The sequence below is a fragment of the Lepus europaeus genome, chromosome 5, assembly GCF_033115175.1.
Source record: "Lepus europaeus isolate LE1 chromosome 5, mLepTim1.pri, whole genome shotgun sequence".
Taxonomy (NCBI): Eukaryota; Metazoa; Chordata; class Mammalia; order Lagomorpha; family Leporidae; genus Lepus; species Lepus europaeus.
The window spans coordinates 51,070,464-51,097,594 of NC_084831.1; the positions used below are offsets into that span (position 1 = coordinate 51,070,464).

The window sequence follows — 27,131 nt, forward strand, 5'->3', positions numbered from 1 at the left end:
CTGCTATATCTGTATCTTAGTCTGTTTGGGTTCTTACAGCAAAATACCTTTAACTTAGTAGGTTGGAAAGAAGAGAAATTTGTTTCTCCTGGTTCCAGATGCTAGGAAGTCTACAGATTCAGTGCTGGGTGTGGGTTCCCATGCTGACTTGTGGATGATGCCTTCTCATTTTGTGTCCTCACATGGTGGAAGGGACATCTTCTAAGAGTACTGATGCTTTTCATAACCCCTTCCTTCTGATCTAGTCAGTCCCAAACTGCTCATTTCCTAATACCATCCCCTTAGTTGTTAGGATCTCAACACATAAATCTTGGGAGGACACAAAACTCCAGCCCATAGCCCCTGAATATTGATACCCTTTATGGAATTTTTTTTTCAGGTGCCCATCAAGTAGTCCACTTTCTCTCCATAGATTATCACAATGACCTAGAAATGTCAATTCAAATATTCTACAAAAGATCTATACTCATTAATTCTATACTTCAGTAACTATGTGCTGAATAAGAGAAAATAAGATACAGTACTTGCCTGGGATTTGAGATTCCAGATGTTTACAGATAAAGTTGTTATTACCATGCCGTGGAGAAAGTACGATTCACTCATTTGACAAATCCTCAAATGACACTGCGTGCCAAGTTCCCAGTAAACACTGAATATATACAGGTGATGGTCTGCCTTCATGAAATTGAGGCCATAGACAGTTACCAATTCAATGAACCTGTAAATACATTGACAATGACCAAGAGGGACCTTAAAGAAACTCACAGAGCACAGTGGTAGAATGCCAGGGAAAACCCGTTGTGATAAAGTGGTCAGGGAAGACCTGGCCAGTGGAGGGACCACTGAAATCTTAAGGATTGAAAAAGGGGATAAACCTATGATGAGCAGAGGGGACAAATACTCCAGGCAAAAGAATTGGCAAAGATGAAAACCTTGAAGGTAAAGCTGAGGAATTTATATTTGGCCATAGACAATTGTGACCATTTAAGGCTGGACACCAGTGCAGGGTCTAATTTCCTGGATCCTCCAGCCAAAGTAAGAAACTGATAATTAACCAAAGGAAACTGGTTAATCATTGCTGGATCCTAAGCAGAGAAATAATGTAATCAGTGTTACTGGGGAAAATATGGCCAAACCAGAGAGCTGGAATGTTGCCATCTGATGCCCAGCTTCAGTGGGCATTGTGCCAGGTGAAGAGCTCTGTGCTTTGTCCTGAGGACAATGGGGAGGAGCCACTGAAGGGTGCTGGGTAGGACTGGGAGTCATAATCTGAGTAGCACTCTGGGAGAGTCTTTAGGGAAAGATGCAGAAAACCTGACTGACAGTGGCAAGATTTCAAAGAAGGGGAGACAGTGTCACAGGGCAAAACTCTAATCCTGGCATTCGAAAGTGGTCTGAGTAAAGTAGCAGCAGTGGAGCTGGAGAGAAGTTTCCTAATTACAGGGATGATATTTAAAAGGAGTCCCCAGGTCCTGATGAAAGATTAACTTTGAAGTTGGAGAGATGAGACAAAAATGATACCCACTGAAACTCTACTCCCCATCCTCCATGGGTGCTTGCACAACCACTGAAATAATGGTGACCTTGATTCAACCAAGAACAAGAAGACACAAGGAAGAAAAGGTATACCAGGAGAGAGGATGAATATCATATCAGACATTTTTATTGGAGTTGCTTGGGACATCTATGAGGGGCAGCACTGGGTGGGTGGATACTTGACATGAACTTCAAGAGAGAAAATTGAGCAGGAGATTAGGGCACGCGTTTGAAAGTGCTAGATGGTAACGAGTCATGAAAGCTGGAGGGGATTATCCAACAGTGTATGAATAAGAAATAAAAGGACCAAAAGCAGATCCCTAGGAGACTTCAGACGTTTAAGAAACAAGCAAAGGAAGAAGTCTAGCTAGAGAGCAGTTAGAGAAATCCAGACAGCTTAGTGTTCTGGAAAGGAAAGGAAAGATAACAAATGAAGAAGTGGCAAGGTGGAAAAAATGCAGGAAATGATCCATTAAAGTTAAAACAAAGAGGGTATTACTCCACACAGTGGGACCAGTTTTAGAATGGGGCAGACAGAGTGCATATTCCATTGTGTTATGAAGTAAGAAACTGCAGACATACTGTGGAAGTTTTTTTGCCAAGATTTTCTTTTGCTGCTAGAAGAGGCATGGATATCTTTTGTTTTACCATGGTCTCTGATTTTTTTTTTTGTTTGTTTGTTTGCAAGTATGATCACCCTACTTCTGGGCAACCTATGAGTTTAAGAATTAAATATGTATGTAGAGGGATGGGGAGGTGCTCTCTTCACATAAGATTATAAAATCGGGGGGAAAAAAGTATTCTCCGCCTCTAGGATTAAAAAAAAAAAAACTAGAAAAGAGTTTCCTGTGGAAGCAAAGGGGAGGGAACTACTTACCATTCAATCACTTATAATTTTGTAGTGCACTATATTTAACTGCATAGCATCCCAAAAGGTAGAAAATATTTGCTTCAGTTACAAAAGAGTTGACTAAGCTCAGAGAGGGTTAGTGTACCTGATCACCTAGCTGGTACTCAGTGAAGTTACTTAATGATTGTTGAAATTATATTTTCTTCATTATACCCCTGGGAACTTGGACAACAAGAATTTCTTCCTCCAAAACAAGACATATTAATCTGGAGTTCTTGAGAGGATAGGAGAAGCAGCTACTTGGGATCACAGTTAATACTCGCATGTGACTAGCCAGCTGGAAGTTGACAGGCTGCCTTCTGAGAAGGAATTGATAAAACATATAAATTAAACAAAGTCCACACCAAAAAAGCATCCTACACAGTTAAAATTATGTGTACAATGATGTGCATTAGTTATTTTAATGTCTTCCAAGTGCATTTCCTTTTGAATGATATACTCAGATAGCACACATGTTAAGATGTAATGGAAAAAACATGTAGGGCAATGGCTGCATTCAAAGAATAAACATACAGTTGTGAGGAGGTTAGGAGCCAAAGGGTTAAGCATATGCTGCATTCCCCAGGGATCTCATTAGTGCATGAGTGACCATATATGTAGAGGCTAAATGAGTCTCCCTGTTTGCGAAGACCTGCAGTAAATGAGACAATGATGAATCAATAGTAATTAGGCCAGTAGGTTCTTATTGACCCAGATGTCTGAAACCAAATGCCCTGCTCTGAGATTCCTTGAGAGGCAAAATGGAAAGATTTATACACTTGTGCTTCTTTGGAAAAAAAAAAAAAAAAAGGCTTTACGAGTAATGATGTATTCCAAAATACAGAGTTGCCAGAATTGATGCAGACTCTTGACTTCTGGATAGAAAAGATGTTCTAGAGACTCTTGCTGTAAATGGGATTCCTGTTGCACCAGCAGCAGAAGAGAACCAGGAGACAGAAATGCAGGATGTGATCACATTCTCTCCCCAGGTATTGTTCTAGCCCGCATTCCATGAAGACCTCAGGGTGTCCTTTCCTAAAGCTGTAATAGAACCATTCTAAAGGAGGGCTTGGCAAATACTGCCTGACCGGAGATACAGCAGCCGTGGCTTCAAAATCACAGAGAGAAGGATGTAAGCTTGGACAGGTTCTGTGCCTTCACATCTTTGAGCATCCTCTCCGTAAGGGGAAGTTAATGATACTTCCCTCCCAAACAGGAGTAAGGGGCCTGGTGCATACTCAAAATGGCAGCCATTGTTGCTATGATCATTGAGCCTTTTCCCAATAAAATCTTATTCTTCCTACTATTATGCAAAGCAGATTTTTATAGATAGGAATAAGGTGGTACAGTAAGAAGAAAACATGTAGAGAACAGGAAGGGCTGCCCTGGCCTCCATACAGCACACATGATGGAAATTAATTTGAATGTCTCTTAAAGGCCCATGTGCTGAAGACCAGATGCCTGGGATGATGCTATTGGGAGATGGTGAAAACTTTCATAGGTAAGGCTTAGTAAGAAGACCCTAGGCCGTTGGGGTCATTTCCTAGAAAGGTAGTTCTCACGTTATCTCTTGAGGTCTCACTCAAGGGTGTAATAAAATCCCAGGTTTGAACCCAGTCCCTCTCTCTGTCTCTTGGTTTGCACATGATGCTTTCTTCACAGACACTCTAGTATCCGCCATGAGGCCCCTCACCAAAATCTGCCTCATGCTGTTTGGATTTTTAGTTTCCTTTTTTTTTTTTAGCTTCCCAAACTATGAACTAAATAAGTCTCTCTTTCTTCATAATAGCTTGTCTCAGGTATTTTATTATAGTAATTAAAGGTAATTAATTATACACAGATAAACACATTTACACACACTCACACAGAGCAACTTTGTTTTTCTGTATTGGAGTTCCAGATAAAATTTATATTTAAAAAAAGAGTTCCACTTGATAAAGGGGAAAAAGAAAAGTTTGAAAGGCACTGCTCTACTTGTTTGTCTTCTTTTGCTTTGTTTTATTACTTGAGAGTCAGAGAGACAGACAGACCTAGAAAATGAGCTCCCATCTGCTGGTTCACTCCCCCAAATGCCCGATATGTCTGTGTCTGGGCCAAGCTGAAACTGGGAGTCAGGGCTCAATCCAGGTATCCCATATGGGTGGCAAGTACCCAAGTACTTGAGCTGCTATTTACTGCCTCTCATTAGCCCAAAGGTAGAATGGGGAGCCAGATCTGGAGCTCAAACCCAGACACTCTACTTTGGAATGTGGACATCCTAACTGGTGTCTTAACTACTAGGCCAAATGCCTTCCCCTATTTGTTTTCTTATACTTAGTTTAGGAAATTTGCAGGAAATTTATAGATCCATGGGGACATTTATGGCTTCACAAAACTAGAGCAAGAAATTGCTGAACCTTACTTTTAAAACACTTTCAAAATACAAATCATAAATATGGTCTGAGGTATTTTAGACATTAACCTCCTTGGACATTGATTTCCTATACTTTTTTTCTTCCATTCATCAAGCCATATTTTAACCTTAAAAGCAGTAATTCCAAGGACATCCATAGAAAATGGCACAAATGCTAATTTCAGATATACCCACTTTCCTTTACAGTCTTTTGTTCAGAACTTTAAGAAGGTACAACTTTTTTTTAAGATTTTTTTTTTATTTGCTTGAGAGGTAGAGTTACAGAGAGAAAGGTCTTCCTTCCGTTGGTTCACTCCCCAAATGACCGCAGCAGCCAGAACTATGCCGATCTGAATTCAGGAGCCAGGTGCTTCTTCGTGGTCTCCCATGTGGGTGCAGGGGCCCAAGGACTTGGGCCATCTTCTACTGATTTCCCAGGCCATAGCAGAGAGCTGGATTGGAAGAGGAGCAGCCAGGACTAGAACCGGCGCCCATATAGGATGCCAGCGCTGCAGGCGGAGTATTAACCTGCTGTGCCACAGTGCCAGCCCAGAAGGTATCACTTGTTAAAGAAGAGGAAGCTAACCAACTTTCATCTTTGTGCCATGCAGTAAGGTTTAACCTAGTTAAATAATTTCTTTTTTTTTTTTAAACTAAATAAATGGGGGCCAACATTGTGATGCAGCTGATAAAGCTGCCACCTGTGATGCCAACATCCCATATGGGCACCAGTTTCGGGTCCCAGCTGCTCCACTTCAAAACCAGCTCCCTGCTAATGGCCTGAGAAAGCAATGGAAGATGGCCCAAGTATTTAGGTCCCTGCAACCTATGTGGGAGATCTGGATGAAGTACCTGGCTCCTGGCTTCAGCCCGGCACAGCCCTGGCCATTGTGGCCAATTGGGGATGAACCAGCAAATGGAAGATCCTCTCTCTCTCTCTCTCTCTCTCTCTCCCCTCTTCCCCTATGCCCCTCCCCCGTAACCCTGAGTTTCAAATAAATAAATAAATCTTTTAAAAAAGAAAATATTTCACCTAGTGGGATACGCATTATTATACCTAAATTATGATTGGGAAAAGTTGAAATTCAGAGGGATTAAGTCACTGGCTCATGTTACCCTACTAGGATAGGCAGAACAAGATCAGACTTGGTACTCTCCTGACTCCCAAGCCCATCATCTTCTCCCTGTCTTTCTGTTACCTGAACACATGAGGAAGGAGAGAACTGGTCCGATGGAAAGAAACTGAGGCTTACAAAAGGAGAAAGAACTGAAACAATGTCATATCATGGGTTAAGGTTGGAAATCAAGTCTGTAACTCCTGACCCTAATTGAATTCACAACATTCAATCACTTTCCTTAACAAACTCCTATCCTAAATCCAGGAACTTCTATTCGCCTGCATATATCATTTCATCATTATTACTACAATTAGGCATACTGATTGTAATAAATCCTTTACATATGTACGGTATTGTGGAGGTTACAAAATGCTGCGTCTTTGAGTTATATAATCTCCTTTGATCTTCCCCATTCCCCTATGAGGTAAGTGAACAGAGATTATGCTATCTGTTTATACAGATGAGAAAGGGCTGGCTCAGGAGGTCTGAGTACCTTTCCCATGGTTGCACACCTACAAAGGGTGACATCATACCCGGACCCACTCTTTGAATTCCAACCCTCCCTTTCCACAGGACATGCCACCTCTTCTTGGTGACAGTACAGTGTGACGCATTCATGTCATAGCTTCTCGGGCTTTGAGGTAGTTTCTTTGCTGAGGCTTTGGGAACCTGGTTACTTTCCCCGGTCTGATATGGAAACACAAATGGTTTCTTTCTATAGAGCAATCTGCTCCCTGACCCTACCCCCCTTTTAGAAACAAAATCCATTTCTCTTGCAGTTGCCAGAGTGTATATGCATATTTGAACAGTCACCTGGATCTGATTAAGAAGGCTCAGTCTGTGGGTTTCCTCACTGTTGATTTACATGTTTGGCCAGATTTCCATGGCAACCGGTCTCCTTTAGCAGATCTGACACTAAAGGGCATGGTAAGTAACTTGCACGAAGTAAGTCCTTGCATGAAGGTGAAGGCAGACTAGAGGGTTCCAAAGTTTGGAGGAATGAAAAGCAAGGAGAGGAGGAAAAATAGAACAAAGCAGGCCGACAGCCCACTGGCTTCTTGAAGATGCACTGCTGTTGCAAAGGCCGCCGTCACTGCTCTCGGGTGACCTGCTGAAAGCTCCTACTGCCTCCCAGGCAACCTTCAGGGCATTAGCAGCACTGTTTCAGCTACTGCTGCCTCGGTGCTGTGGAGTGGCTAAAAGTTGTGCCTGTGTAATTTTTGTGTTTATGTTGGTTTTTAAAGTCATATTTTCCGTCCCCATCTCCAGGCCGCCCAGTAAACCAGTGGTAATTATTACTGCCCAGGGCCCTGCTTGCCACAGCTACGCATCTGCCTCTGCCCTGAGTCAATGCGGTTCAGAGTCTATGATAATGTGTTTAGGATTTCAGATTAATCTTTGATAAAAAAATACAATTAGTAACTTATGTTGGGGGATAAAGTCAGCAATGTTAAATGATCAGCCTGCATCAGGCTGCATCAAATAAAGCTAGTGATGTTTGGGGTCACTTCTCCTGTGGGGATTCTGGGTCTTCCTGAAGGGTCCAGGCTGAGCTCAGCATTTAACATCAAGGAGACCAGGTAAGACTGTAGGAGGATGGAGGAAGCACGTTAAAGCTAAAGAAGCAGAACTAAGGGACTGGCATTGTGACGTAGTAAAGCCATGACCTGCAGCACTGGTGCATGTCTCAGCTGCCCTGCTTCTGATCCAGCTCCCTGTTAACGACTTAGGTAAAGCAGCGGGAGATGGCCGAAGTGTTTACGCCCCTGCCACCCACTGGGAGGCCCAGAAGAAGTTCCTGGCTCCTGGCTTCAGCCTGGCTCATCCCTGGCTGTTGCAATCATCTGGGGGAATGAACCAGAGAATGAAAGATCTCTTTCTCTCTCCATCTCTTCCTCTCTTTCTCTCTTACTTTGAGTTTCAAGTAAGTAAGTAAATCTTAAGAAGAAGGAGAATGAGAAGAAGAAGAGCTAAACTTCAGTCTCAAGGGCCTAAGTAAGACCACATATAAGGAAGTAAGGCATGCATGCAGAACCCAGGAGGATGTCAAGAAGTTGGGCATTCCAGTGTGGGGGAAATTAAGGCTTCAAGGAATCAGCACAGAGGCTGTGAGCCTTGCAAGGTTCATGCACAGGTGGCTGCATGAGAGTAGAACAAGCCTGCTGGCTCCAGGAACCTCAATACTCAACATACTTTGGTTTTGTGGCTAATTTTAATGAGATTGTTTTAATATTTTTGATGCCAAGAAGAAGACTGGAACTCTATTTTCATTATTTACTTGACATAATCAACTTTTGCTAATAAAAGAGAGTTATGGTTTAAAAAAATGAAAAGAAAATTGGACATAGCAAAAGTTATATTTGTCTTGAGTCCAGGAATCATGCTGACAAAACAAATCGTGAGTTGGCCTCCTTATTTGACCTGTGGAAGCAGAAGAGAAATATCCAGAGAGGACCATGTGGCAACAGGCTGCAGCTAGGAAGCCATGCTTTAGAGATAACTAACTCTCTTTGTGTAAACAGAGGGTAGAAGATGAACACATTTTAGATGGGTATGAGAGTCTTAATGACAGACAAATATCTGAAGCCGAATATAGTTAGATACTGAAAATGTTAGGGAAGTTAAACAGCTAAAATGAAGACACAGTGAGTTTTCATAGCTAAATGATCACAGCTCTGGCGTCAGATAGGCCTAGGAGGTTTCCATGCCAACATCCCCTGTATCCAGCTTCAATAGCCAGCATATCAGGTACCATGTCTCCCAATGCCTCTGTCTGTTTCCAGAAAGGAAACCCAAATTCCAAGAACCAATGAGTTATCAATATAAGTATACATCTAATAAAACTGACTCAGGTGCAGAATGTTATTCCAAAGGGGTTAACTGAATATTTTTGAGGAATTCCCATCTCGTTAGAATAAGTATGTACTCATTGAAATGCACTTCTTGCATGGGGATTTGTGCCCAGTTGTACATAAAGATCCTGCAATGTTTAGTTTTCTAAAAAGTTTTGTTTTATAAATACAACTCATATATCACTTCATATTTCTCATTGGTGATTTCCCTTTGTAACTGTCCTTGGATGAGGCTCACAATGGAATGACTATCACTCCATGAATTTGGCACCCTAATACTGAAAGGAAAAGGTAGCTTAGATAAGATAGAAGAAAGGTAATTCTGGGTTTAAAATCCCCCCAACCTCGTTCTTTCAATCAAATTTTGAATAACATAAAAATAATCTCCCTGAAAGTCTTCTATTACTGTATTATCCTTTCTTCAGAATCTACAACATTATTACTTATTGTTTGCCAGAACCTACAGTAGTATTACATGGGATATCTTTTGCCAGTCTTAAATCTAGCATTTATTCAATAAGTATTTATTGGGTATCTAGTGATACCAAGCACTGCTATAAATATGGTAAGGTACAGTAATTCATACACCCATGAAGCATGTTTGAAGAAGAAGGAAGTGTTGGATAAATGTTAATAGCAACTGAAAGTGTCAAGATGATCCCATTAGGGCAGGAACCATATGCAGTTTATTCTTTTAAGCTCCTGAAACATTTCTCTAACCAAATAATAAGTTTTTAACATGTACTTATTGACAGTTTATGGGCAACATGGAGTAAATAAACACATCATTTGTTGCTTTAGAAAAAATAAACATATAAGCATTCTACTGAAACCAAATGGAGTAGATGTCTACTGACTCTTACTATGAGTACATTTGTCTGTCAAACAAATACAGACCCTTTTGTACTTGGTGGTGTCAAAGGACAAAGTAGGCCAGCGCCGCGGCTCAATAGGCTGATCCTCTACTATGCGGTGCCTGCACACCGGGTTCTAGTCCCGGTGGGGGCGCCGGATCCTGTCCCGGTTGCCCCTCTTCCAGGCCAGCCCTCTGCTGTGGCCAGAGAGTGCAGTGGAGGATGGTCCAAGTGCTTGGGTCCTGCACCCCATGAGAGACCAGGATAAGCACCTGGCTCCTGCCTTCGGCTGGCGCGCTGCGGCCATTGGAGGGTGAACCAATGGCAAAGGAAGACCTTTCTCTCTGTCTCTCTCTCTCACTGTCCACTCTGCCTGTCAAAAAAAAAAAAAAGGACAAAGTACATTCACTGCCCATTGTTCCCTGTCGCAGTCAGGGATGCCAGTCAGAAGAGAAAAGCTTTACTACTGGCCAGTAGGGGACAGGAGAAATGGTTTAAATCTGCCCCCTTGACTGGGGTTTGAGTGGGAACTTGGTGGATTAGGTAGGAGGGAGATGGTATATAGAAATGCTGGCAAGGCAAGTGATTGTTGGTGGGGCTTAGAATCAATCAGGCCAACACAGTGTTATCATGTTTAGTGATTTTCCTGAGAAAGCAGGAACTGAAAGAGGCAGTCCAATATCAATGGGAGACATGATTCATTAGACATAATACCAGCCCTCAGGCATATAGCTGTCTTTGGAAGCAGGCAGCATATCTAAATAGGCAATGGGAAGTTGGGTCAAGTTCCAGGTGTCACTCATGGCCAAGGCTGTTTAGATGCAGGGAAAGTAATTGCTCAACCTTAGCAGCAGAAAAGTCCTCAGATAGGAAGTTGGCCCTGAGAGAAGCAGGGAAGAGGATTTGTGAATCATAGTGTGTATCATGTTCTGGAGGGAAGAGGGAGCATGTCATATGAATGTCTATGGGCTTGACTCTTTCATTGACTAACCAATGATGGATTGTACCTAGCATTTAACTAGGGAATAAAGAAAGAAAATGCGTTTCTAGAGTCCCTGCTTAGCTGCTTTTCACTTCTTAGTTCTTCCTTCACTTGACTTGTCTCTCTCCTTTGCTCAATATTCGTCCATTCAGTACATTTTTATTGAGCTCCTCACTATGTGGGGGCCTATGCTCAGCCTATAGAATGAAAGAAAAAAGACACAAAAAAATCACCTATCTTAAATTCACATAAAAGTGGGGAACACAGTAATAACTGTATATGTATGAGGATGTCTGTATCTGTGTCATATAGACAATTATGCAAGCCAAGGAGGTGCCCAATACACATATAACTCTTGCCGTTTTTTTTGTTTTGTTTTTTATTTTTGACAGGCAGAGTGGACAGAGAAAGAGAGAGACAGAGAGAAAGATCTTCCTTTGCCGTTGGTTCACCCTCTAATGGCCGCCGCGGTAGCGCGCTGCGGCTGGCGCACCGCGCTGTTCCGATGGCAGGAGCCAGGTGCTTCTCCTGGTCTCCCATGGGGTGCAGGGCCCAAGCACTTGGGCCATCCTCCACTGCACTCCCGGGCCACAGCAGAGAGCTGGCCTGGAAGAGGGGCGACCGGGACAGGATCGGTGCCCCAACCGGGACTAGAACCCGGTGTGCCGGCGCCACAAGGCAGAGGATTAGCCTGTTGAGCCATGGTGCCGGCCATCTCTTGCCGTTTTTAATGAGTGGCATTTGGCCAGCAAACCCTGATGCTACCTTCCTCTACTTCACTTGACAACACCAGTAGAGATGCAAACAAAGCATTAACTCGTGCCAACTTTGAAACTTAGGATGACATTCAACTAGGAAAACTAGGGTTAACATTCCCAAGAAGAATTTGGGGAGATTTTTCAGAATCTAGAAGAGTAACATGGGAAAAATAGTAATAAAATAAATAAAAACATAATATAGCTGACAAATATACGGCACATGAACAAAATACACCTACAGTCATGAAAAACTATGAGCTTTTCCACCTTCTGCTCCTTAGCTTACAAAGACAAGGTCCTTTGCAGCCTGAAAACAGAAACCCTCTACTCTGCTGCTGCTGGTTGAGTTTGTCATTTGTTTTGTTGTTTTGGAAGCAGCCAAGGAGATGAATTTCCTAGCTCCTTCTTCCATGACCGGCTGCATGTCTTCCCTTCCATTTCAATATATCTGGAAGCTGCCAGCCCAAGCAGCCAGCTGGACAGGAAGCATGAGTTACGATGAACAGCGATGGCTTGCTTGCCTCCTAAGCTTCCTGAGTAAAACCCATGCTTCTGGTGCAGAGAGAGAAAAAGGTCTGGTAGCCGTGAATTTGGAAAACTGAGTAGAACACTGTCTGTTCTTGGGTTAAAAAGCCAGGCACTGGTGATCTACCTCAGTCCTACAAAGCTACACAAAATAAAAACTGCTTCATTCTGATATTGGCATCTAGCTGTAGATCTGAAGAGGCAAACCCAAGTATACCATGAGTAGGGCTAAGACTGGATCATGGGCACCGTTTGCTGGGAAATACTGAATATGATGTGTGTAGCTCATTAGTTACAGTGAATGTAAATAATGAGTCCCATAGGGAAACATTGCATACAAAGACAAAGAAATACCATTTTGAACACTGAAGGAAAGGCCTCTTGAAAATTATTTATTACAAAAACTGAAAGAAAATATCAGAGAATGCCTTTGCATATTCAATGATACTTTTTTTGAGCATACCTCTATGAAAAGGACAGACACATTCTAGGAAAAGATGAGTTAAGATGAAAGGAAAACTAAATGAGGAAAGGGAAATGATAAAGATCACAAAACAATTAAAAATGCAGTAGCAAAGTTAAAACTTACAGTAAAAGCAATAAGGAATATAATTTTCAATGGAAAAAAGAAAGATCAAGACTGTCCTAGGGGCCAGCATTGTGACACACATATCGGAGTACTGATTCAAGTCCCCGCTGCTCTGCTTCTGATCCAGTTTCCTGCTGGTGTGCATGAAAAGGCAGTGGTTGATGGCCCAAATTCTTGGGACCTTGCCACCCATGTTGGAGACCTGGATGGAGTTCCTGGCTCCTGGCTTTGGCCAGGTCCATCCCTTGCTGTTGTCGCCATTTGGAGAGTGAACCAATGAGATGGAAGATTCTCTCTCTCACTCTCACTCTCTCTCTCTCTCTCTTCTGGGTCTTTGACTTTCAAATAAATAAATCATTTAAAAAACTTTAAAAGCATTTTGAAGATAGGAAACATATCTTATTTACTTTTCCAGTCTCAACAGTGACTAGGTAAAGACTGGCACCAATTAACTGCCTTATGGCCAGATACTTCAATCTTAATTTGCCAAATGAGGAACAGACAGTGATCTGCCCAGCGTCACACTGCCAAGAAGTGGCATTGATTAAATAGGAATGAGAATCCTGACTTTTAAGATGCATAACCTCAGGATGCTGCCTTACCTCCTAACTTGGGACTTTTTAAGGTACATTCAGGACTGTAGATAAGAGTCCCAAGATATCCATCACTCATAGTCTAATATTGAGGCACATTTGTTAGCCTAGTCCCTGTTCCTCTGGGCGTCTGACCACCAACCTTGCCAAGCCTCTTCCTAGTTGAACATTACCCTGGCCTTTGGATTTAAACTCTGACCCTGTATCTTTTTGGTAATGACTCTAGTTTCCTTCCCACCCCCACTGACTCAGATTTCAAAACTCCTCCTTTGACCTGGCATTAAAACCTTCCACTTTCGGTGTCTACCTTCTTCAGTAGGAATAGCACATAAGCCAAGAATCTTCCTTTTATGCTCGATAAAATAATTTTATTTTTGTTTTGGCAATAGTTGTCTCCTCATTGTGTGACTAGGCACATATGTAAATAACTCTCCTTTGTATTTGATAAATGAAACTGCACATACAATTATATAAAAGAGGCACAAGCTTGACAAACAACAATCAGTATCAAAATACTTACTACTGGTGAGTGTACATTCCTTCAAAACAAGACAACAAGAGAAAAGCTTACTTTTAAAGTAATGACATGAGGCAGGAATTTGGCTTAGCTGTTAGGACACCCATCAGGAGGCCTGCATCTCACATCAGAGTGCCTGAGTTTGACTCCCAGCTCCAGCTTTTGATATCAGATTCCTGCCACTATGTACACCCTGGGAAACAGTAGTGATAACTCGAGTGGTTATGTTCTTGCCACCCATAGGAGTTCCTGGTTTCCACCTGCAGCCCCAGCCTGAACCAGTAGAGGAACATTCTGTCTCTTTCCCTGCACCTCTCTCTCTCTCTCTGCCTCTCAACATTTAAACAAAAAATAAAATAAAATAAAAAGTGACATAGTCACCAGAAAGACAGATGAAGCTAAGTACCAACAGAAATAGTTGCATGTTTTAGGTATTTTTGCATTATTCTTCTTATCTTGAGTAGTTGATGAAGCAGTAAAGAGAGCCAAGATTTTGAACCCAGACCTATGTTTGCCTTTTGGCTTGACAAGATACTTTTTGACCATTGGCAGGTTAGCACTGTGAGGTCAGTCTGCTCATCAGTAAGCAGGAGCAGCCGAGGTATCTTTTCAGGGTCATTGTTAGAGTCAAAAAGGGGGACGGGTGCTGTCATGGTGATGAGCACACAGTACATCTGGATCTGTAGCTCATGTGTGGTGGTCCTCACTTGCATGTTTACAAGATGGCCAGCAGAATTCTAAGTGTGCCTTTTGGATACTGAGAGGTCAGCTATGGGCCCTCCACCTTAGCCCCAAAACTGACTGAACTCATCAGCTACAAACCAGGCAGAGGACTGAGCAGCCTTCTTCCATCAGAGCAAGCAGGTACCAGGCAGACCTGGAGCCTGGGCTTCTCTGCACTTAAGCCTTCAGTTTTCTCATCAACCCAACAGGAAACTCAGATTTGGTTTATCCTCCAAAATAACTAATGTTACAGAAATTTTGAAAGAATCCTTGCCTTTCTGTTTATATGGCCTGACTCTATTTACAGATTCTCATGACCTCTTTGTTTTGGTGGTGGTAGGGTTTGTTTGTTTTTTATTCTTTTCCTGAAACGCCCATTCCAAGAAGCAGATTACTTCGGAGACCCACCATGCCATGAGAACACCATATTCATGAGTTGAAAGGTGTTTTCTTCACTTCATTTTGAAAGTAGAGCACTCCGTGGAATGGAAAGTTATTTTCTGGTTCTTTGAAGAGCTGTGATTTCTAACATCAGGCCACAAGATGCTCAAATTTGGGAAAGGTGGAGTACCACTCATACAACTCTTCAAACTAAGCACAGGGCAAGCATGCATGTGGGCAACTGGGAGAGATTCAGGAAGGAGCAATTTCAAGGACTTAGCAAGTTCCCAGAAGACAAACCCCAGATAGAGACAGGCTGAACAGACTGATCTGTGAAAGGAGTCAGCAAATCAAACAAGTGTTGCCAAGGGCTTGGCTGAAGCCAGCTGTTATACCCCTGGGTTCTTCTGATAGGGAGATGGATGATGGAGCTGAAAGCTCATGAGCTAATGGAAGAAGATTTCCAATGATGTATTTATAAGTCTTGGAAACATGGATTCTTAGACATGAGTTTGTTGATGTTTTGGTTGTTACTCAATATTGCTTTATTCAGCCATTTTCCCATATTATTTTTGCTTATGAAAAATAAAACCCAGTGACAATTTTTTTGTATTCTTAGTGTCATCTAATTTTTTTTTTCTGAGAATGAGTGTCCTCATTGACCTAAGACAATGCAGCTGGCATTGCCCTATATAACAGCTCTTATGTTTTAAGTACCTGATATGTCAGGCACCATGTCAGTGCTCCACAGGCACCATTAGCATAACCTTGCAAGATAATGTGTTGCTCCATTTTAAAAGGAGAAAAACTGAGGCTTAAGGAGTTTATGTAATTTATGAAGAAGAGAAAAGAGTAGAAATAGGATTAAAAGTCAGTTCAAACTTGGGCCAGTGCCATTCTTTTGGGAAAAATAGACTAATGAGATATTTATGTATTTCTCACTCTTTCTGCTCTATTTTCAATGCACCTGCCATATTCCTCATTTCAGTAAATTTTTAAGTTATACCACAAAGTAAGACATTTCTTTCTTAGTGATCCCTATATACATTGAACATGAGTCTGTCCCCAAGTAGTGTAGCATAATAAAAGGCTGAAGGGTGACTCTAGAAGCTGTTAGGGGGGTCCAGGAGATAAACAATGGGAAAAAGCTAAGACCAAAGGACTAAGGATGGCATTTGAGTTGGCATGCTGACACAACAGTTGCACAGAATAGCTCTGGGTTCCAGGCACAGGAGCATTTCAGAATAACTTAGATGTAGGGCCTCAGAAACAGAAGAATCAAGGGCTTGCAGTACCTAGTGCACTGGATAAAAAAAACTTGTGTATATGGTGTAGACTTTACCAACAGGATATGGTTGTGAAAAAGAAGGCCAGTCCATCATCTAGCTGTAGTGGATGTATTACTTGTCTGTTACTGCAGTAATAAATTACCACAAATGTAGTAGCTTAAATTTATTATCTCGGAGTTCTGTAGGTCAGAATTCCAGGCTGGCTCAACTCATTTCCCTGCTCCAGTTTTCACAGTGCCCAAACCAGGGACATTAGGAGGTTCTGAGAATAGTCTGCTTCCAAAGTCATTCAGGTTGTTGGCTGAATTCAGTTCCATGCAGTTGTTAGACTAATGTCTTCATTCTTTTTCTGACTGTGAATGAAGAGTTCTTCTAAGCTCCTAAAGATTACCCACATCCCATCTCCATCTTCAACGCCAGCAGTGGGGTCCTTCTCCTTTGAACCTTTGATTGTCATTTCAGCTTAAGCCTTGTTTTTCCTTACTAACATACTCAATTCCTTTGATAACTGGGAAGGAAAAAGTTAATTGAATTACTAATACATGTATTAATAATCTCAACTATTTGGGGTCTTTGAACCTGTAATTTATAATATCAATGTTTGGGGGCAAATGTTTTCACAAGTATTGTATGTTAGGACCTTGAAAAAATACAAATTGCTGAACCTACACCAAAAGTTCAGTAAATTTGGTGCACGGTCCCAGAAAAGAGTTAAGAGATGTGCCCAGGTTCATACCCTACTAAATAACAGCAAGATTTAAGTGAAGTCCAGGGTGAAGAGTTCTCATCTGTCTTTATTCTTTATGGAGTAAATTGGGATGTATAGGTCGGTAATGACTAAGGCTCTGCCAAGGAGTTCTGAGAAGTGGGTTCCTCACTGTGCTGTCTTTGAATATGCTGCATCTCCATACTTTGAGCCTTATGACTCTTATGCTGACCACCAACTTACCTTCTGCCTGGCTACTCCTCTCTGGTCAGCAAGTATAGAGAGTCTCTGGTTCATACTCTGGCCATGGTTATGGAATGTGGGAGGAGATATTTTATTGTCATATCCCAAGTAATGAATGAGATTGAGCTCTCATGCAATCCAAAAAAAAAAAAAAATAAAGAGAGAGAGAGAATGAACATTTATTAACATAAAGGGAAAGAAAATAAACACTAAGTACAACCTATGTGTGCATTGTTGGCTCTACAAGAACATAAGGCATATCCAGTTCTTGTAGACTCAGTACAGCTTATTGAAAAATTTAAAAGGCCCTTTGAAAATCACATCTAATTTAATGCTCACAAAAACACTGAAATAGTTATCCTACTTTGCAGATGAAAATATTAAAACTCAGAGAAACTCCAAGACTTACATGTGGCCATGCATCTAGTTAGAAGGAATGTCATGACTTAAACACAGGTGATAAAAAAGGGGGGGGGGGGCAGCACCGTGGCTCACTTGGTTAATCCTCTGCCTTGCGGTGCCAGCATCCCATATGGGCGCCAGGTTCTAGTCCCGGTTGCTCCTCTTCCACTCCAGCTCCCTGCTGTGGCCCAGGAGGGCAGTGGAGGATGGCCCAAGTGCGTGGGCGCCTGCACCCACATGGGAGACCAGGAAGAAGCACCTGGCTCCTGGCTTCAGATCAGCGCAGCACTGGCCATAGCAGCCATTTGGGGAGTGAACCAATGGGAGGAAGACCTTTCTCTTTGTCTCTCTCTCACTGTCTATAACTCTACCTGTCAAATAAAAAAAAAGTGACATCCTTCAAAGCCCATTATCTTTCCATTCATCTACAATTTTATTCCAAGCTCAAAAATCCCCATATTTACATAAATATCTCATATCCATAATCTTGGCTGTTAAAATTATCTATTATAATTTTTCACATTTTTTTGGCCACCATAAGCAGCTTTTACCCATCTCTAAATATTAATTATAGGTGCTTCATCTTACATTTCTCCTCATTATACAATAGCCAAAATAAATTAAAATGTGATTACTGTTAACATTTCTCCCATTGGGTTTCCTCACACATTGGACTGTTTTGCCCAAACATTCAAAATAGACACATGTTGGGCTGGCATCATGGTGCGGTGTATTAAACTACTACCTTTGATGCCAGCATCCCATATTAGAGTGCTTGAGTCCCCCATGCTCCAGTTCCTATCCAACTCCTTGCTAATGCACCTGGGGAAGCTGCAAATGATGGCCCAGGTACTTGGGTTCCTGCCATCCACATGGGAGACCAGGATGGACTTCCTGACTCTTGGCTTCCTCCTGGCCCTACCCCAGCCATTACAGACACTTGAGGAATGAACCGGTGGATCAAAGATACTCTGTCTCTCTTTCTCTGTGTGTGTGTGTATGTTGTGTGTGTGTGTTTGCTTCCTCTCTCTGTCATATACACATACATCTCTGCCTTACACTTACATACATACCCACATACATACACACATACATATGTCTATCTTTGAAACCTTCCAGTGCAGCTCCCCAAGAGCCTCTTTTGCCTCCCAGGTGATCCCCATGGCAAGTACTCAGTCCCATCTTTTCCTGGCTGCCAGTTAACTTTTGCCAAAGCAGTGCCAAGGTCCCTGATATAAGAGAGAGAATCTCATGGACCAGGTGATCATTTGCCTTTCTGGTATCTCCATCTGTGTACCAGGTAAGATGCCATAGAAACAGAGACTTCAGACCATGGTGTCTTTGCTCATGAGAGAGACATGCTTTACACTCCATCCCATTTCATGACCCTGTCTCTGGTGTTAGTGGTGATGGAACATTGAAAATAGCTATAGGAGAGCTGTCTGTTTCTTCTTTTTTGAAACTGGATGCCTTGCATATCATGATCTATGTAATATATCCCTTGTGGAACTTCTCAGGAGTAACTTCATCTGTCTTGAAGGATAGCTATGTTTTATTTATGGAAAACATCATGTCCCCTATCACGTGATCCTTTCTGTATAGCTGCTTACAAGCTCACGAGTTAAATTTCGTGCTCAGTTGCATTGATTATTTCATTCTCAGTTTCTGATAAAAAAAAAATTATCCTCTCGTTTCTCCTCTATGATTTCTGGGCTGTGGAGGCGCTAGGAATTTAGCTAAGGGCTCATGGTATCTTTTTGCTTGAATACTAGTACTCTTTGGAAGTTCTCATGAATATCTTCTGGAGATTAATGAACTTCCATCCAGCTATAACACACTCCTTCTCTCCCATGGTTCATACTAGCTGAGAAAGATTTCAGAACCAGTTATATTAACATTATTACACAGAGAACTGGGTTCCTCATGCATATTGATAGGGGAACATCTTATATGCTGAAGTTCCACCTATCACAAGTAATCCAGATCTGGTCTTCAGGACCTACCTGTGGATAAAATGACACAAATGATACTGACATGACGCATATGCCATTGATGACTAGAGAGAGTTAACTTCTTGGACTGGTTCTGGGAAAGAAATCCTAAGCCATAGCCCAGTGAACTTCCCTAACAGACACAGAGGTGCTGTTGAGGACAGGCCAGAACAGGGGGTATGGGGGATAAGTGATGCAAGAGCCAGCATGAGCACATTCTTGATTGATTGGTGATCCTACTCCAGGACCACTGCCTGCACTGAGCAGGTTGCCCACACAAAGCATTCAGTGAGAGAACTTAGGCCAAGGCTGAAATCCTATGCACTCTGTATCTTTTTATAATTCATTGTCCCCGATGGAGTGCCTTCTTCTAATTCATATGATAACGCCATAGGAACTAGAAGGACACATACTTTTACTTCAGAGTCATCTAAACCACTCCTCTAAAGAGGACGAGAAAGTGGAATGCAGTAGGATATTGGGAGTGTGCAGTAAGTGAGTAAAAGTGTTCTTCCAGTGCCCTTTTCTCTGGGAGCATGGGGGAAATCCTCCCTCCCCTCTGTGAGGAGCCAGGCAGTAATATTGTTCACTTATAACTGTATAAGTTAACAGAACAGGACAGGATACTAGGTGAAAGTGGTGTACAAAAGGAGAAAAGGGGCTTTGAGTTGTCACAAGTTCTCACATTCAACAGATAATAACTAAGTGTCTACCATGTGCCAGGCACAGCAGAGGCCTGGAGACACTGCAGTGAATGAGACAAGCAAAGCCCATCAGAACACTGGGCTTCTGCTTTCCACTCACAGCGTTCCCTTAGGCCAATCCTCTGCTTACCTGTGAAATACAGCTCTGTAGTACCAGTGTTACTCCTGCTCTGAACTGGCTCCAGCATTCTTACTGTATGTTAAGTTCCCCCAGGAGACTTTATATGAGAGATGTTCCATCTCAGTTATTGGCTTGGGAAGAGGCATCCACAGAATTCCTCCCTCGTCTTTCATTCAAACTTTCCATCTTCCTGTGAATTAAAACCAAAGCCATTGTTTTCTTCTAGTTGCTCAATTATTTTCCAATAAAAACTATGAGCAGGTAGCTCTACTCAGTTTAGGAATCCCCTCATCAACAGACTTAGATATATAATTCAGAATAGCAGGAGCATAGGATGCCATGTAAGGAAGAGCAAGTACTTAGTAGAAGTCTGCGGAGGTAAGCAGGGAGTAGTCCACAGTCCATTCCTACTGTGAAATGAGGGCAATGAGAGAATTTTTAAAAGGGAGAGACATGATCAGATCTGCATTTGAGAGCAAACACTGTGACTCCATGGTAGAGAACAGCACAGTTTCTAAGAGGACGATTTCTCGGGGACTACATCAGAAATCAGGAAGATATAATGGTGACATGGGTTAAAGAAGAGAGTCACAGTGAGGATGAAGAAGGGGAGATGGATTCAAAAAGAATTCTGGAGGAAAAAGATACAAAACGTGGAGACTGAGTAAATCCAGGAAAGGAGGAAGAAGTCAAGAAAGAAGACTCCCAGGTTTCTGGTCTGAGCACCTGAGTGGTGTCTGTGCCCTCCAATAGGCCAGTTCTGATTGAGGGTGGAACCTGGGAGGGTAATCAAAGGGAGCTGGAGAAGGAGAGGGACAGGACCCCAGACAGACCTGTTTTTATGCAAATTGTATATCCACATTGGGTTGAGCTCAGGACCATACACACTGCAGGAACCAAGAAAATGGATACTGTGTAGATTAATTTTATCATGTGAAAATCTAAAGTGAACAATAGTAGTTCAGGCTAAGCTTAAAGAAATCATCAACCTTCACTGTCTGGAAATGTTGCAGAGAACACCTTAATGACTAAAAGATGAAAAGGTGGGACTGTGAACGAGTCCTGATGGCATCCAAACCCAGCATCTTGATCAGCTCTGGAACCTCTTAGAGACTGGCATATTCTTGCTAAGCATATGGTTCTGATTGACTTTAATGGGATTCCCTTGCAAACCACATATTCTAAATTATCCCCTAGTAGGTATAACATTTATAGGAGACATATTATTTTACTCTGAATACCCCTTGGGTGCTGTTACACTGAATTTTGACAGTAGCAGAATTTAGAACAAGATCATCTTGTACTGGAATGCCACTGTTAACATGTTGATGTCTTGTAAGCCACAGGAAATTAGTATTTGTGAGAAGGAGAATTTCTTTAAAAGAAAAACATTAATTCCATGCTAAGAAATATCAAACACAATCTTTCTCCAGTATTCATTATGTCTTGTTTCTTTTCAATCCAAGGACAGGCTTTTTTTTGGCGGGGATGGGGGGTGGGGTGGGGAGAGAAGGGATAGTTTTTCCAAGTCTGGAGATTAAACGATTTAGTAGGCATTTCACGTTCAACTCACAAAAAGGGGAATTTGCATATGAACTTGTTTCAGCAAGAAATGCATGGCAATGTGTTTCCTGGGAACTGTCTCAGATTTATCTAAGATATCTCCTTTTGGTCACCTCCTTCTTCTCTTGTCTTCATCCCTACAGGTCACTGGATTGAAGCTGTCTCAGGACCTTGATGATCTTGCCATTCTCTACCTGGCCACAATTCAAGCCATTGCTGTAAGATACGCTTTAATCCCATGTTAAAGAGTCTTGGGGCTATCAACATACCCTAGACCTCATGCTCCCCAGAATATCATATGCTTTTGTGACAGAGATTCTTAGTTAAAAGGGAGCCTGCCAGAAAGAGATGCTCATCTGTCTGGAAGGAAATGTTGCTTAAGTACCTCACCTGCTTTACTAAAAACCTCACACACTGAAAGCTAAAAGGAATTCAAGTCATTAAACATCAGTGTTATTTATCTAATTTGTCTTCTAAATTCATATAAATAGAAGCAAGCAAGCACTTGCCATATATGCTTGCTTAATTAAGAAAGGCCCAAACTTTTGAACTACATGGTATTGTTCACATTACGAAAGGATTCATTGTAGGATTCTTTTAAGTGGCAAGCTTCCTTAGAAAATGAGAGTGCTTGTTTTTCACTAAGTAGCTGCTAAAATAAGAGGTTATGACTGTTAAGGAAGAACAGGAGAATGAGAACAAAGTCTTAGAAGCTCAAACATTGTCTCAGGAGCCTTTTAGAGGTGAATGGGCTACAAGAGGTCTAAACCCTGAAATCATACTCATCAGGTTATATGCCTGCTGTGTTAGAACTTTCTATATGCATTTTAAAGGCTTTGGTTGTTTTCAGTGTTTCATAGTAGGTAAGTACACCAAAGCTATTGACCCACAGAACAAGTTTATTTTTCAGTAACATACTTATTGTACTTATTATTGTTTGCTAATGCTATATGGACAATGTACAACTGTTTTTATGTTAAAAACATAACCTCATTATGTTAAACAATAGAGCTATATGCCTATTTATCCATATCACTAACAAAGGATTTTTAACGTTCAGATTCATTCCGATGTCATGTTTGCACAATACAATATGTATATGAGTAGAGAATCAGCCAAGCTGTCCATCCTTTTAGATCATAGACTGGTTTGGCTATATTTTCCTGAAGCAGCTTTCATGGTGATTTAATAGACTGGCCAGTTCAGTGAAATCAGAGTTGTATGTATGGAAACTTGAACAAAACCAGGTAACTCTGACATCTTTCAAAATGAAGGAGATTCTAGTAAGATGAAAATGGAAAACAAAAGTGTCACATCCGTTATAAAGACAGTTATTTAGTGATGCTATTTTTATGGTGATGATGATGATGATGATGATAAATAGTTCAAAGGTGTTCATTATATACCAGGCATAGTGCTGAGTCCTTCACTTACATTATCTGATTCAACGTTATAAAGTAGGAATTATAATCCTCATTCCAGAGATGAGAAACCTAAACCTCAGGGACAGGCATTGTGGTGCACGGGGTTAAGCCATTTGTGATGCCCACATCCTATATCAGAGTGCCGTTCAAGTCCTGGCTCCTTATGGATTTTTTTCCCATTATGGATGGGAAAAATGGATTACAATGGTTTATGGATTACAATGGCTTCCCCCCCCCATAACTTCCCTCCCACCCGCAACCCTCCCCTTTCCCGCTCCCTCTCCCCTTCCATTCACATCAAGATTCATTTTCAATTCTCTTTATATACAGAAGATCACTTTAGTATATATTAAGTAAAGATTTCAACACTTTGCCCCCACATAGCAACACAAAGTGAAATCTTCCATGCTCATGGATTGGAAGAATCAATATCATCAAAATGTTTATTCTCCCAAAAGCAATATACAGATTCAATGCAATACCAATCAAAATACCAAAGACATTCTTCTCAGATCTGGAAAAAAATGATGCTGAAATTCACATGGAGACACAGGAGACCTCGAATAGCCAAAGCAATCTTGTACAATAAAAACAAAGCCGGAGGCATCACAATACCAGATTTCAGGACATACTACAGGGCAGTTGTTATCAAAACAGCATGGTACTGGTACAGAAACAGAAGGATAGACCAATGGAACAGAATAGAAACACCAGAAATCAATCCAAACATCTACAGCCAACTTATATTTGATCAAAGATTCAAAACTAATCCTTGGAATAAGGACAGCCTATTCAATAAATGGTGCTGGGAAAATTGGATTTCCACGTGCAGAAGCTTGAAGCAAGACCCATACCTTTCACCTTACACAAAAATTCACTCAACATGGATTAAAGACTTAAATCTACGCCCCGAAACCATCAAATTATTAGAGAGCATTGGAGAAACCCTGCAAGATATAGGTACAGGCAAAGACTTCTTGGAAAATACTCCAGCAGCACAGGCAGTCAAAACAAAAATTAACATTTGGGATTGCATCAAATTCAGAAGTTTCTGTACTTCAAAAGAAACAGTCAGGAAAGTGAATAGGCAACCGACAGAATGGGAAAAAATATTTACAAACTATACTACAGATAAAGGGTTGATAACCAGAATCTACAAAGAAATCAAGAAACTCCACAACAACAAAACAAACAACCCACTTAAGAGATGGGCCAAGGACCTCAATAGACATTTTTCAAAAGAGGAAATCCAAATGGCCAACAGACACATAAAAAAATGTTCAAGCTCACTAGCAATCAGAGAAATGCAAATCAAAACCACAATGAGGTTTCACCTCACCCCGGTGAGAATGGCTCACATTCAGAAATCTACCAACAATAGATGCTGGAGAGGATGTGGGGAAAAAGGGACACTAACCCACTGTTGGTGGGAATGCAAACTGGTTAAGCCACTATGGAAGTCAGTCTGGAGATTCCTCAGAAACCTGAGTATAACCCTACCATACAACCCAGCCATCCCACTCCTTGGAATTTACCCAAAGGAAATTAATTGATTTGGCAAACAAAAAAGCCATCTGCACATTAATGTTTATTGTGGCTCCTCCACTTCTAATCCAGTTTCCTGCTATTGCACCTGGAAGGCAGTGAATAATGACCCAAGTACTTGGGTTCCTGCCACCTATGTGAGAGATCCAGATCTCAGATGGAATTCCTGGCTCCTGGCTTCAGCCTGGCCTAGCCCCAGCTGTTGTGGGTATTTGGAAAGTGAACTAGCGATGAAAAATCTCTCTGTCTCTCTGTGTCTGTCACTCTGCCTTTCAAATAAATAAATCTTTTTTTTTTAAAAAAAAAAAAAAAGGAAAACAAAGCCTCAGTTCTCATGGCCACATAGAGTGTGGTAGAGTTGAACACATGGCTTTCTATAAAACTAGGAATTTTATGATTAATTAATGTTAATGTATGAAAGTCATATAGTGGAATGAGTCCCTTGCACTGAAGTGGATAATCCTGGAAAACCAGAGCTTTGTGACATTCACCCTTCTGAAGACATCCCAAGAGTTGGGCATGAAGGACAAGGCCAAACAGGATGAGCCAAGGAGCAGCATCACATGATAGTAATGACCATATCTTTTCATGGGACACTGTGTCTGTGCCAGGCTGCAGAGTGCTTCACTTCTGTGTTGTTTAGAACAGTAAGCCTGTCAGTAGATGAGATTATCCTCATTTTACATATGGAGGGCAGAGCATTTTTGTCAAGGTCAGACAGTTCATGTGCAGAACTTGGAATTGAACCTCTACTGGTCTCAGTCTGAGGCTCTGTTTCTTTTCCACTTGACCATGCTGCATTTTTCTTTGATGTATTCATAAAAGCCAAAACGATGAAATAACCTTCAGCCATCCTCAAAGCAGATTTTGCTTAACACATATTAGGAAATTCATTAATTTCTCCTGGTTTGACTCGCACTTTCCTTTCCTGGTAAGAGCACTTCAGCGGAAGTCCAGGAGTGTATAATGCAGGTGAGAGAGTGGAGAAAGGCAGCTCTATTGTCCCAAGCCCCATACGTTGGGAAAATCAATCTTGCATGCAATAGGCCATACATAAATTAAAGGCTATCATATTTATTCTATTATCTTAATAATATTTATGATACCATGAAGGGAAGGCATTTTCTTTCTTTTTTTTTTTTTTTAAAGATTTAGTTATTTATTTGAAAGTCAGAGCTACACAGAGAAAGGAGAGGCAGAGAAAGAGGTCTTGCATCCGCTGGTTCACTCCCCAGATGGCTGCAACATCCAGAGCTGTGCCAATTAGAAGCCAGGAGCCAGGAGTTTCTTCTCAGGTCTCCCACTCCTCTCAGGTGCAGGGGCCCAAGGACTTGGGCCAACTTCTACTGCTTTCCCAGGCCGTAGCAGAGTGCTGAATTGGAAGTGGAGCAACTGGGTCTCTAACTGGCTCCCATATGGGATGCCAGTGCCTCAGGCCAGGGTGTTAACCCTCTGTGCCACATTTTCAAGACAGACTTTTCAGTATTACAGAGTCAGTTGAATTGTAAGGGCTTGTCTATTTCACAGAAATATCTGAGTGTGCAATGTTTTAGTCCAAAATAAGTATTTTAATGCAGCATTCTGATAATAGATATTTTTCCATAATGTTCAACTTGGAAATTTATTTATTTTTTTTACTTTTTACATTGGCCCTGTCACTACTCTAGCACATATTTGTTGTCGACAAATTAAAGTGAAGCAAATTCCTCTCTATGGTAATATTTGCTGTTAGTTTGTTGTAGGAATGGAATGAAACCAAAGAGAGACTGTAATGAAGTTAACTCAGGACTGTTCAGAACCTTCCATGGAGTAAAGTTCTTTCTTCATCATACTTAATTGAAAGACCTGTCAGCCACTCAGTTTATCCATAGCCTGTTCATCTGCAGTTTGCTTTGCAGAATGGGCCCTTGTAAAGTACTATTTGCATTTGAAGTCTCTTGATTTGCATTTGGTTCTGTACATTCTCAGAGGAATAGCCTAATCTTTATTTAAATTTCTGTGTGAAAACATTTTTTCCAGAAAGGTGAACACAAAATCATTTTTGCACAAAGCCCTTTGGTGGGGCATTTCAGGAGGGTGGAATGCTACAAAGAGTGGAGCCTGGGGCACCAGAAGGGAATGCCCTGTAAAGAACCACCAGGCCCGCAGCGTCACACACTGGAGAGACACAGTCACAGCCCCTAAGAGGGAATGCTCCTTGTTTGGATCCTTCCTTGGCTTTTCCCAGGAAATGTGCTTTGTATTATATCCTAGTTTCAGGCCTGCTGATCACATGGCCCCAGGTCCTGGGTTTTGAAAATATCAGTTTTACATGGCATTTCCATGCATATTAGGAGGCAGTAACCCTCCCTCCCATAGGGACTGCATTACCTTAGGTAAATGATATAACTCCTAAGTAGGGATAATAATATGCAGGTTTTGAGTTTGTGATGAG

At 41.5% G+C, this 27,131-nt stretch overlaps 1 protein-coding gene across 5 annotated transcripts in view; it reads left to right on the plus strand.

Annotated features, from left to right (window-relative positions):
- The window catches only part of FGGY (FGGY carbohydrate kinase domain containing), a 511,589-nt gene that overhangs the window by 380,384 nt on the left and 104,074 nt on the right, over positions 1 to 27,131 (plus strand). For all 5 annotated transcript variants that reach the window (XM_062193368.1, XM_062193367.1, XM_062193366.1 and 2 more), the window contains exons 11-12: positions 6,715 to 6,862; positions 21,872 to 21,946. In XM_062193368.1, coding sequence (XP_062049352.1) covers positions 6,715 to 6,862; positions 21,872 to 21,946 — 223 coding nt within the window. The remainder of the gene's footprint in view (positions 1 to 6,714; positions 6,863 to 21,871; positions 21,947 to 27,131) is intronic.